The sequence below is a fragment of the Mesocricetus auratus genome, unplaced genomic scaffold, assembly GCF_017639785.1.
Source record: "Mesocricetus auratus isolate SY011 unplaced genomic scaffold, BCM_Maur_2.0 Super-Scaffold_15014, whole genome shotgun sequence".
Taxonomy (NCBI): domain Eukaryota; kingdom Metazoa; phylum Chordata; class Mammalia; order Rodentia; family Cricetidae; genus Mesocricetus; species Mesocricetus auratus.
Genome location: NW_024429186.1, coordinates 51,469,481 through 51,482,347, shown reverse-complemented (window position 1 = coordinate 51,482,347; position 12,867 = coordinate 51,469,481). Strand labels below are relative to the sequence as shown.

The window sequence follows — 12,867 nt, the reverse complement described above, 5'->3', positions numbered from 1 at the left end:
CAAAAGCTGGTTTTAGGAAAACCTGGGGTCTGGAAGAAGCAGCAGCTGATGCGGAGAGAGACACTTTGATCAGATCTGAGACCCCTAAACAGAGCAGGGGAGATGAATACCCCACTTCACTTCACTCCTCTATGCCATTTAATCAAGGACAACTGGCCGGATCCAGGAGCCAGGGAGCAAGGGAGACTGACAGTATGTAAGGGTCAGTCTCCCGAGAACAGAGCAGGCCGGCATAGAACTGACCAGGAGGAGGGAATGTATGACAGTGATGACCAACCCCTTCCCTCTTTAGATCTTGTTCTCAGCTTCTAGATCAGGTGACTTTAAATACTATTATAGACACCACTAGAGTATAAGCTTCAGGATTTGGTCTAACACTTTTTTCTTCCTAATGCCTATAACTAGGGTATCCAATTTAAGGCAAACTATGACTCAATCTGTTTGCAAAGTGGTCCGTGTCATTTTCTTTTTGCTGCGGTTGCTGGCTTGAGTCTTACATAGCCTAGGCTCACCTCAAACTCACACTGCTGAATATTACCTCAGACTCCTGATTCTTCTGCTGCTACCTGCCAAGTGTGATTATAGGCATGCCTAAGTAATGTTTTCAGTGGTGAGAAACACATTTTAGGCTAATCATATGGAATGTTTTAGATACTTAAGATTTAGATACTTAAGAGCTCTAGTACAGTGAATTATTTCGAGCTAGGGGGAAAGTGTGAGAAAGTTGGTGTAACTGGTAAAGACTGCCCTCTTTTGGTCTCCCTAGGAATTGCAAACATGTAGCCCTCATACATCATGCAGGCAAACAGCTGTGTAAGCTAAATACGTCTTTTTTTTTTTTTTTTTTTTTTTTTTTTGGTTTTTCGAGACAGGGTTTCTCTGTGGCTTTGGAGGCTGTCCTGGAACTCACTTTGTAGACCAGGCTGGCCTCGAACTCACAGAGATCCGCCTGCTTCTGCCTCCCGAGTGCTGGGATTAAAGGCGTGGGCCACCAATGCCCGGCTCAGGCACACACCTTTAACCCCAGCAGCTAGAAGCTAGGAGGTGGTGGCACACACCTCTAATCCTTGGACTCAGGATTAAGAGATAGACGGATCTCTGTGAGTCCAAGGCCACCCAGATCTACACAAGCGTGAGTCAGTCTAAAAGAGAGTTAAAGCTCACACCCTGCTCTTCAGCTTGGAACTCAATATCTGTCTCTGAGTCTTTTATTTATTCATGTTACAGAAGGGGCTAAAACCCAGATGTGATCTTATTGAAGCCGGGACAGGAGGCTGGTGAGTGCTAAATAAATGTACACTTGATCACCTGTTGCTGTCTGACAGCAAGAAGCCGAGAGTTTTACAAAGATATCTAACGCCGGGAGCTAGAGTCTATACAACTGCTAAGATCGTCAACACAAGGCTTCCTCTCTGTGTCCAGAGGGAAGCTTTATACATAGCTCCCGCAGGCCCCACGAGGTTCCCACATTCAGAGCACTTGAATTATGAATTAGAATTATGAATATGAATTAGAGCCCACAGGGTCTTGACGTTTGCAGGTTTTAGGCTGAATTTCTGGCCATTTCCTGATAAATGTCTACGGGTAAAGGTTGGGCGGTAAGGAAAGCCATTTTAGAGGTCTTCTTGGAGACCGAGGTCGGGCAGCGAGTACTCGGTGTTTTGAGATCAGAGATCCAGGGAAGAACAAGTCCGTGCCTAGAGTCTACGGAGGGCGGGGCCTATGGGGTTCACACCACGTGACCGCTGCGCCGCAGGCTTCGCCGGCGCATGCGCAGTGTGTCCCCGAAGAGGCGGCGGCGCTGGTGGCGGCGGCGGCGTTGGCGGCCGAGGCAGCTGCGTGGACTGAGGCGTTGGGAGGCCCATCTCTGGCGAGCTTGACCCAGGCTTCGGCTCATGGCACCGAGCGGCGTCCGTCGTGAGGTAGCTGCGGAGGGCGCCCTGAAGCGGGTGGCAGGGGAGGGCGCCGGGACGGGAAAGGGCCTGCGCCGCCTCAGGCCGCACCGGGCCGCGGCCTCGCCTGCTCGTCCGGCTCGAGGCCTGCTGGCTGGCGTGCGCTGGCGCCGGGCTGGCTGCGCGTTTCCTCCCCGGTCCCACCTGTTGGGGCGAGCGGGGCCGGAGGGGTGCGGCGGGAGGGCCGGGGGGGGAGCGAGCCTCCGTCTGGCTTTGCGAGCTCGCTTCGCGTGGAGGCTGAATCCCGAGCCTCGGCGGCCCAGGGAACACGCGTGGCCAGGGCGACGGGAAGTGGAGGGGGCTCCTGGGGGCCAGGACGGCGGGCACTGCGGAGCCGATTGCCGTTTGGGGGGAGGGGGCGGACGGACAGACAGACGGACACGTGGAAGAGCCTCGCGGAATCCTTTCTGGACAGTCTGCTCTTGGGGGTTTTCACCTTTGGTGGTCAGGAGCCCGCACAGTACCGGCTACGGTTGCTGTGGTGACGCAGAGTACTGTATAGCCTCCTGCCGATTCAGGTGCCCCTTCTGTTGGAGAACTTAACACTAGAAAACGAATGTAACGTATGCAGACATACTTTGAAAATTTTCCGGTGCTGGGAAGGGTGACGCCAAGGATGGACGGTTCCTACAAGTCAATGTGTGTGTGTGTGGGGGGGGGGGGCTTAAGTGCTTTGGAATCCCTGGCAGCCTTTTGAGTCTGTTGCGATAACATCTGTTAAATCCCTTCCTCCCCTCAGTTTGTAACCTCATTCAAAAATTTGGAACTTTCCGCAGTGCCCCTGAGGCTTGGCGGCTAGTGCCTTTACCTGCCGAGCCATTTTGCAGGCCCCAGGGTTTTTAAAAGACTCGACACTTAGTGCTGTTTCTGCCTTCGAGTTGAGTTGAGAAAAAAGATGTTGTATGTCAAGTTATAAAATTCGGATTTGTGCGTTTTCAAGGAGGAGCAGAATCCTCTGTTAATGTGTTAAGAGTTCCGTGTAAGACATAAGCTGTGAAGATTATGCAGACATTGTAAATATATAAACAAAGTTCAGTTTCTGGCACATGATTGTTTAAAATGAGGAAACAAGGTCTGTCTGCGAACACCCTACTTAGTCTCTAAAAGCCGGTTGCCAAAACCACTTGTTATAATGACCCCTTTCTTGTAAGAGGTATTCAGATGACTCATCTGTGGCTGAGACATGGAGTAATTTGTGGATTGTAAAGCCAGCTATCTAGTTAACTAATGACTTCAGTTTATATATATTACTTACGTGGTTTATGGTAACAATCAATGATAGATAGTGTTTTTTATGCCTCCATGAGCATAGGAGGCATGCAAAGCGTCGGGGGAAAAGGGTTAGGTCAAATGCACATGTTTAGTGAGTTTTCATCATTTTAAGTCATTTTGTGAAATTCCTTTTAATTTTTAAAAATAGCATCCTGATTGTTAGGCAGGTAATTATTTAATAGGCCTTAAATAAAATAAACAGTTGAATTTGCAGTATGGAGGGACTGTTTCCATGGAATATATACTTAGGTTTTTAACCTCACATGTTTGAGTCTGCCATCAGTATCATTTTATAAGAAAATTTCACAGCATATGAAAGTATGCTTAGTAAATCATTACTGTGGTGATTTGTGGGAATGAAGAATTTTGTTACTCTGAGGAGTACCATATTGCCAAGTCAGGACTGGATATGTCATCTGTTAAACGGTTTCTAGGGATACAACACTGAGCAAAACAAAGTTCCTTCCTCCCTAAATCTAATAAGATTTGTTCATCTGTATCAATAGTAGAGCAGTGAAGTATTTTAACTTTTTGTACTGCACTCAAAAGGTGTAAATATGAGTTGAATTGTTTGTATATTTCAGCATATGCACATAACATGTATGTGTGCTGTTCGTTTTCTTACTTTTTCCTCTGTATGTGTATGTCTGTAGTGCATGTCAGTCAGGTGGGTATGAACGCAGAGTATAGGATACTGCGTGGAGATAGAGTTGAAGGCAGTTATGAGCAACCCACCATGAAAAAAATAGATGCTATAAAGACCCGAGCCACCTTTGAATCCCAAACACAGGGTCTTCTATATAACTCAAACTGGCTGGACTTTATGTGACACAATCCATTCTCCTGAGTACTGAGATTACAGTTGATTGTGTTGTTCAGTCAGGGCCTTCCTGCATAGCCCATTGCAGAGCACTTGATCTTCTTACATCTGTTTCCCAAGCTGAGATTAATGGCTTGTCACATCCTTGTATTTGTTTTGTTTTGGAGGGTTGTTTGTTTGTTTGCTTACTTGTTTTTTCTGTTTAAAGAAATCCGAAGCTAGCTTGAAGCAGTCTTTAGTTTGAAAAAAAAAAGCACTGATGTGTAGGAGAGATAGTAATTATTACAATAGCAGCGTGAATGAAGAGTGCTTGCTGTTCTTATAAGGGAACCAGGTTTGGTTCCCAGCACCCATGTTGGATGGCTCACTGCTGGCTGTAACTAAAGTTCCAGGATATTCAGTGCTCTCTTTGATCCCAGTCACCTGCACACATATGGTGCTGTACATACATTCAGTCATATACATGTACATGTAAAAATGTGGGCAAATGCTGACTAGAACTTCTGGATCAAAGAAAAAGTAAAGATCTGGGGTTACGCTTAATATCTCTTGAAGAGTTATGTGATATCTGGTGGACAAGAGTTACCTGTTCACTATGCCTCTTAGATTATCTTTACTCGTAGAAAACTCATTTTGTCAAGCTGCAGTATACCTAATTCCAGGTAAGGGAGTAAGAGGCTGTAAGTGCAGTAGGACTCTGGGAAAGCTTTTGTTTATCTCATTAGGAAAGGACAGTATTAACTAGTGTACTTCTGCTGTTCATTTTCTTCCTCTTTGATTTTGAGCATTTCTTTAAACAACTCTCTTCTAATGAAGTAGAGATTAGCCAAGAACATTAGGTGCCAGCATTGACAGTTGCAAGCTGTTTAACACAGTGCTTCTCAACCCTCCTAATTCTGTGACCCTTTAATACAGTTCCTCATGTTGTGACTCCTAACCATAAAATTATTTTCATTGCTACCTCATAACTACTTTTACTACTGTTAATAATTGAAATGTAAATATCTGTGTTTTCCAGTAGATGACCCCTATGAAAGGGGATGTTGTTCAACCCCAAAAGGGGTCACAACCCACAAATTGAGAACCACTGCTAACACAATTCCTGTTGCATAATAAAATATCATATGAACTAATAAATTTCTTTTAGATGTGTATAGAGTGTGGTCTTCAGGGCCATATGTGTCTGGGGATAGCTATCAGTCAAACACAAAATAGTAGACTTACTTAAAACTTTGTGTGATTTAAATTTGGGGGAGGGGTGGATAACTCGGGTGCAGAGTTCTCCAGCATTATCTTTGTAGGTGATAACGGCTGTTATATCAAAAGGTTAGGCACACCTGAACTGTTTATTGCCGGGTATATCTGGCGTTGTAATCTCAGGTACTTGGGAGACTGTTACAGGAGAATTGATAGTTATTATCAATAAAATTTCTATTACTTGTAGACGGATAAATCAGTAAAAAGTGCTAGTTGTTCTATGTTTTTAGTAGGCAAACAGGGCTTTAGAAAGTATGGAGCAGGAGACATAAGTCAGCATTTGAGAGCACTTGCTTCTCTCCCAGAAGATCCAGATTTAGGTCCTGGCCCCCACCTAGTGGCTCACAACCATCTGTAATTCTAGTTCCAGGGGATCCAGCATTGTCTTCTGACCTTGGGGATTAAGCTTGCACAGGGTGCACATACATGCATGCAGGCAAAACATTTGTGCACATAAAACAAAATCTACAGAAAAAATTTTTGGTCATGACAAAATAAGTTTACTAGCATTTGGAATCTGTTTCTCTTTTGTATATGTGTGTGTTTCTGCAGATCATCGACTGAAGACCAAATAAGTAGCTATGCAAAATTCTCACATGGATGAGTACAGAAACTCTGATAATGGCAGCACAGGCAACAGTTCAGAGGTAGTAGTAACGCATCCAGATTTTAGTACTGAGATTATGAACGTTACGGAGATGGAACAATCACCCGATGGCTCTCCCAGCGTGAACGCATCTACAGAAGAAAATGAAATGGCAAATGCTGTAGACCTTCCAGTGACAGAAACAGAAGGAAGCTTCCCTCCAGAATTTGAAAAATTTTGGAAAACAGTAGAAACTAATCCTCAGGATTTTACAGGCTGGGTATATTTGCTTCAGTACGTAGAACAGGAGGTTAGTAACTATTTAAATGCTATGTATAAGAGGGTCAGAATAATATAGTAGCATCAATTCAAGGCTTTCTGTTTTGTTTTGTCTTGTTTTGTTTTTTTGTTTTTCGAGACATGGTTTCTCTGTATTGTTTTGGAGGCTGTCCTGGAACTTGCTCTGTAGACCAGGCTGGCCTCGAACTCACAGAGATCTGCCTGACTCTGCCTCCTGAGTGCTGGGATTAAAGGCATGCGTCACCAACGCTGTGGCTTACTGTTTTGTAATTAAAGTATAATCCTCAGGCTAAGTTCAATAATACTAGAAGCATATATTTTAGCTTTGAAAATTACATAGCGTTATGCATTGTACAAAGTATGTAGACACAATGCTAAATATTGTATAATAATTGAGGCTTGTGTGGATATGTAAAATTAGTGAAATAGTTACCTTGGTGATATGAGAATGTACTTCAGTGAGGTGGAACACACTGGCCTAGCATCTGTGAGAGCCTGGGTTTGGTCCCCAGCTCTGGAAAACAGAAGCTCTCCTGCTATTTGACAAAGTTAGTACTTATTCTTTATTTGATAAAAGCTTCTAAGATGTTTAAACACTTTGTTTTATTTTCATCAGAATCACTTGATGGCTGCCAGAAAAGCATTTGACAAATTTTTCATACACTACCCATATTGCTATGGTTACTGGAAAAAGTATGCAGACCTTGAAAAACGACATGACAACATTAAACAATCAGATGAGGTGCGTACATCAATGAATGCAGTTTTCTCTGTTAGGTACTGTAAGCCAATTAATAACAAGCAGACTCTCTTTTTCTGGCTGGCAGTACCTACCATTTATGATCAAACTTTTTTTTATAGGGTATTTTATTTGCATTTGTCACTATTGTGGCATTTGTAGCTAATATTTTCTCTCTTTGTTGGCAGGTGCGTTAAACCTCTACAGTTTGTCAAGCTTTGCAGTGCAAGCCTCTGTATTACACTGCAGCTTAACAAGTAGGGCAGGGCTTTTCTCTCACTTACATTTATTTCTCAATTTCCAAACAATATAGTTGGTTTGCTAGTCACGTTTGCTACGTCTTATTGCATTTTTGGTCAGACGCTGTCATTGATGCTCTAATGGGTCTGTGCCCTATGGTCTGTAACCCAAAGCCTGCCCACACAACCCGGTCAGAATGCAGGGACTGCTGCGCTTTGAAGATCAAGACTCTGCACGTGGGGATCAGAACATTGCCATGTTCTATCCAACCTCCACCCAAATGGTAATGGTAGATTATTTAAACAAAATTCCAGTAATTAGTATTTCTAAGGTTCACCGGATAACACAGTGTTGCCTCTCTTTTTAAGAAATAATTCAATATTTGAGGTACAGTTTATTGTTTTCTTCTTAGGTTTATCGACGGGGGCTTCAGGCAATACCTCTTAGTGTTGATCTTTGGATACATTATATAAACTTCTTAAAAGAAACATTGGACCCTGGTGATCCTGAGACAAACAGTACAATAAGAGGGTATGTTAAATACTTAATGTATTTGAAGGCTTAGATATTTAAGTATTCAGAGAACTATTCATAAATGCTAAACTGAAAGTTAATATTTATTTGCTTCATTCCTGTTATTTAAAAAAATAGTACATGAAATAAACTTACTCTTTATGGTTTAAAAAATGCAATCTTCCTCTTTCCCACACCCCCTTAACTTATGTCTCTAGTTTGCAAGTTCCCATGTTGCTCACTTGTAGTTAATGTCTTTCTTTGGGAGAGGTGGTTGGGAGGGGTATTGAGACAGGGTTTCTCTGTGTGGCCCTTGCTGCCCTGGAATTCACTTTGTAGACCAGTCTGGCCACAAATTTAGAGATCCTCCTTCCTCTGCTTCCTGAGTACTGGGATTAAAGGTGTGCACCACCACTTCATGGCTAGTGCAGTTTGTTAGCTTTTTGTTTTCATGTCTGCATGTTATGTCTGTTTGTCACCTGTGTGCCTTGTGCCCCAGGAGGCCAGAGAGGCATTGGATCCCCTGAACTGGAGTTAGAGACAGTTGTGGGCTTTGATGTATGTGATGGGAATTGAACCTGGGTTCTCTGGAAGAACAGCAAGTGCTTTAACCACTGAGCATCTCTCTAGCCCCCACGGATAGTGTCTTAATGTCAATGCCTCCAGATGTTATATAATGTACAAATTTGTATGTGAATTTTACATACTGTTCTTCACCTTGTTTTTATTTTCCAGGATGTTTTATATTATCTCCCAAATATTCTTTTAACTTGCAAAAAAATATGTTAAAGTCCTGTTTTTATTTGACCAAATTTTTCTTATAGGAAATAGTGCTGTAAAAATGTCTCTGGATGTATAGTTTTTGTGTATATGTTCATAGAACATCTGTTTGCAGAGACATTTTAACAAACATTCCTCAAAAATGGCATCAATTTTACACTCTCACAAACAACATGAAAGTAATCATCCCCCCACCCATGATAACTTTCTTTTAATATGGGTATATTAGGGTTGGAGGGATGGCTCAGCAGTTTAAAGCACTTATGCTTTTATGAAGAATACATGTGAGTCGGATGTTGGTGGTGCACGTCTTTAATTCCAGCACTTGAGAGGTAGGAATCTCTGAGTTTGAGGCCATCCTGGATCTACAGAGTAAGTTCCAGGACAGGCTCCAAAGCAATACAGAGAAACCCTGTCTCGAACCCCCCCAAAAAAATACTTGCATATACCATTTCAGGATAGCTACAGGACAGGTTTCGGTAAATCAGTGTATATATTGTAGTCATTTTGAGTCTATGGCTACTTTACAGCATATTCATCTTTAATCGTCTTATTTTCCCTGGAGTTAAACTACTTCTCACTTAGCCATGCTTTTTGTTTGTCTAATAAAAGGCTTTTCATATAGCTTTCCAAACAGACCTGTTAATAAAATATAAATCTTATTTTTGTTTTTCCTCACCCGTTTTTAGCTGTCTCTCTTCTGCAGTCTATAGTCTGTGCTGTCATCTAGTCCTGCCATGCAGTTTTTGGATTATTTTCATCACCATGGTTCTAGGAAATGTGTTTACTTTATTCCTCTGTTTATTGGAGTTTAATAGATCCTTTTCTTTCTTGATAATGCCCACCTTGTAGAAGTATATAACTTCTTCATAGAGGATACTTGAAATAAAAAATAATTTAAAAGCCATTTAGGCCGGGCGGTGTTGGCACATGCCTTTAATCCCAGCACTCGGGAGGCAGAGACAGGCGGATCTCTGCGAGTTCGAGGCCAGGCTGGATTGACAGCTTCCAAAACAGTACAGAGAAACCCTGTCTCGTAAAACCAAAAAAAAAAAAAAAAAAAAAAAACCACCATTCAGGTTTTTTGGTTGTGGTTGTTTTTGGAGGAATCCTGTTGGTCTAAGGCTTACTTTAAGCAATTTCTTAGAGGAAGAGCAGCTGATCTGCCTGAGGAATGTAGGCCTAAATTCTGAAATCTCACAGCTGGCCAGAGTTAAAGATTCCTCACCATAGATTAAGCACATCTCCATTTAACCATCCTCCCCTTTATTACATTATCTTTCCCCAGCTTTACGAGGTGTCTGGTACTTTTCTGGATTCACTGAGATTGTTCTTGGGTAGTAATATCTATCTTTTTATTTTCTTCTTTCTTTTTTTTTTTTTTTTTTGAGACAGAGTTTCTCTGTAGCTTTTGGGCCTGTCCTGGAACTCACTCAGTAGAACAGGCTGGCCTCTAACTCACAAGAGATCTACCTGCCTCTGCCTCCTGAATGCTGGGATTAAAGGTGTGCACCACCACTGCCCAACTCTTTACATATAAACGTGCATAAGCGTGCACATACACACTTGGACACTTTAGATTTATCTTTGTATAATAAACATTTCTTCCAATATTAATGTCTTCAAACTTTGTTTTGTGCATGGTAAAGGGGCTTACTGGTTAAAGGCACATGGTGTTCTTCCAAATGACCGAAGTTTAGTTTCCAGTATCCACATCTGGTGTCTCACAACCATCTGTAAATACAGGTCCAGGATATCCAGTGCCCCATTCTGGACTCTGCATATACTCATAGTCATATAGACACATAAATGGAAATAAATAAATAGAAATACTAAAAGTATATAAAAAGAAAAGTAATAAACGTTGTTCAGTGTCTATTTATTATAGTGTTTTCCCTAATGTATTAAAACATTCAGTCCTGACAGCCGTGATGTCACATGTCTTTAATCCTGGCACTCTGGCAGGCAGATCTCTGAGTTTGGAGTAGGGCTGGTCTACATAGTGTATTCCAGGCCAGCCAAGGCTACATGATAAGTCCCATCTTTAAAAATTGAGTTGCTGGATTCTGAGTTCTTAGTCTTTCTTAGCAAGAGTATTAAATTCTGTATTTTTAATTTGAAAATTTATTTTATATATAGGTGGTTTGCTTGCATGTATGTCTGCAACGTATATGTGCCTGGTGTATGTGGAGGCCATAAAAGGTTGTTGGAGCCCCCTTTAACTAGAGTCACACATGATTGAGGCACCTTATGTGTGCTGAGAATCAAAACTTCTAGCCATCTCTTAAGCCCTATACTTTTAATTTTAAATACTTTTCTGTCATTCACCTGACTATTGTGGAATACACATTAATCATTCCTTTTTGCTAAGTAGTCCAGGTTTTATATGTTGATTTAACATGCCTCCCTTGTGTATACCTTTAATCCTAGCACTTAAGGAGGCAGAGGTAGGCAGATCTCTGTGAGTTTGAGACCAGCCTGGTCTATAAAGTGAGTTAGTTCCAGGGCAGTCAGAGCTATTACACAGAGGAATCCTGTCTAGAAAAACCAAAGAAGTAAATAAAATAAAATAAAATAAAAAATGCCCCCTTTATGTACATTAAATTCTTACACATTCATTTTTCTGTTGTGTCCCCCCACTACTTAAAATATTTATATTTTTGTTTTGTGTAAATAAATGTTTGTTTGCATATATGTATGTATACCATGTCTCTGCTAAGTGTCCCGGAAACTATGTCTGAATTTCTTATGATAATTTCAGGAAATGCTTACTGCCTTACCCTTATAAAAACATTTGTAGTTTCAGACTATAAAATTTGAATACTCTGTTCTGCCTAAATTAGACATTGTGTTAAAAGATAATTTAGGAAATGTGGTCTCTTTGATGTAAATGAGCCTAGTTGTTTGTTTTGTTTGTTTTCACTTGAATTTTCATAACATATTAAAACTTCTGTGTGTATGGGGGAGGGTATGCTGCAGGTCTGTGAGCTTGTGGTTCTCTTCTTCCACTTTGTGACATTACCTATCTCTCACTGACCCTTGCTTGTTTTTAAGATGCTTACTTTGAAACTGTACCAGAAAGTGTTCTTTGTCTTACTGTAATTTTCATGTACACTGAGTGTGTATGTGTGGGATCCCAGAGTTGACTTTCCAGGTGTTTTCCCTGGTCACTTGACAACATGTTCACTGAAGTTTAAGCTACCTAGCATCTTCTTTCCTACTGCTGTAGTTCTGGTCAGGCTGCCATGCCCATCACTTATTATTTCCAAGGGTTTTGGACATTTGAATTCTAATCCTCACATTTTGTAGTTAGGCACTTAACTTGCTGAGCCATCTACCCAGTCTTGAGCTTTGCTTATTTATTTATTTATTTATTTATTTATTTATTTATTTATTTATTTATTTTGTTTTACGAGACAGAGTTTCTCTGTATTGTTTTGGAGGCTGTCAGTCCAGCCCAGCCTCTAACTCACAGAGATCCACCTGCCTCTGCCTCCCGAGTGCTGGGATTAAAGGCGTGTGCCACCACCGCCCGGCATGAGCTTTGTTTATTAAACATCAAATCTAGTGAAAAACAGGTATCTCTTGAAATTTAGCCAAATACCTGTTTAAAGCAAAAAGTGCTTCCATAATCAACTCTTAGAATTGTAAGGTGCTTTTGAGAGTTCTGAAGTCTTTGTATACTTCTCATGAGATTATATATTTTTAGTTTGAGTCTCTTGTTGCAGTCATTTTTGCTAAAGTATTCCTCAAATTGAGATATAGTTTCCCTGTAAATTCTTTCGTTTTGTTCTGTATTCTAAAGGAATCATTATATTTGACATTTCAAATACATAACAAGAACTTATCTACTACTGTGTTCCTATTACTTCCTTGGAAATGTTTCCTTTTTACATTGTAATTATGTATAAGGTAAACTACACTCATCTTTTCCTTTTGTTTTTTACTTATTCTTCCTTTAAGCAACTCTTCTATGATTGCTTCTACTTTTTAATCCATGCTTGGCTAGAAAGCAATTGAATATTACTTTCTAAATTTAATAATAATTAGAAGCTATTTTATTTGGGGAAGATAACTTAACAGCAATTTAATTTTTCAGAACTTTTGAGCATGCTGTTCTAGCTGCAGGAACAGATTTTCGATCTGACAAACTATGGGAAATGTATATAAACTGGGAAAATGAACAGGGCAATCTGAGAGAAGTTACAGCTGTATATGATCGTATTCTTGGTATTCCAACGCAGCTCTATAGTCATCATTTCCAGAGGTATGTTGAAAGATCTTTTCTTTGAAATATCTTTGGTTATGTAGATGATCAATTCCCAATATTGAGCATTGCAGTTTATTTTGAAATGTTATATAGGACCTTATTAGAGGAAACTAATTTTCTAGAGGAAAAAAATTGTCT

At 40.9% G+C, this 12,867-nt stretch overlaps 1 protein-coding gene across 3 annotated transcripts in view; it reads left to right on the top strand.

Annotated features, from left to right (window-relative positions):
• The first annotated feature begins 1,784 nt into the window (after window positions 1-1,784).
• Prpf39 (pre-mRNA processing factor 39) overlaps window positions 1,785-12,867 on the top strand; it is a 25,602-nt gene continuing 14,519 nt past the window's right edge. The window contains exons 1-5 of one of the 3 annotated variants that reach the window (XM_005073502.4): window positions 1,785-1,922; window positions 5,854-6,197; window positions 6,804-6,929; window positions 7,579-7,697; window positions 12,559-12,726. In XM_005073502.4, the coding sequence (XP_005073559.1) occupies window positions 5,883-6,197; window positions 6,804-6,929; window positions 7,579-7,697; window positions 12,559-12,726 (728 nt within the window). In that variant the 5' untranslated portion in view covers window positions 1,785-1,922; window positions 5,854-5,882. Of the gene's footprint in view, window positions 1,923-5,853; window positions 6,198-6,801; window positions 7,184-7,286; window positions 7,450-7,578; window positions 7,698-12,558; window positions 12,727-12,867 lie in introns of those variants that run through there. The other 2 variants (XM_040743018.1, XM_021229214.2) reach the window with 2 other exon arrangements.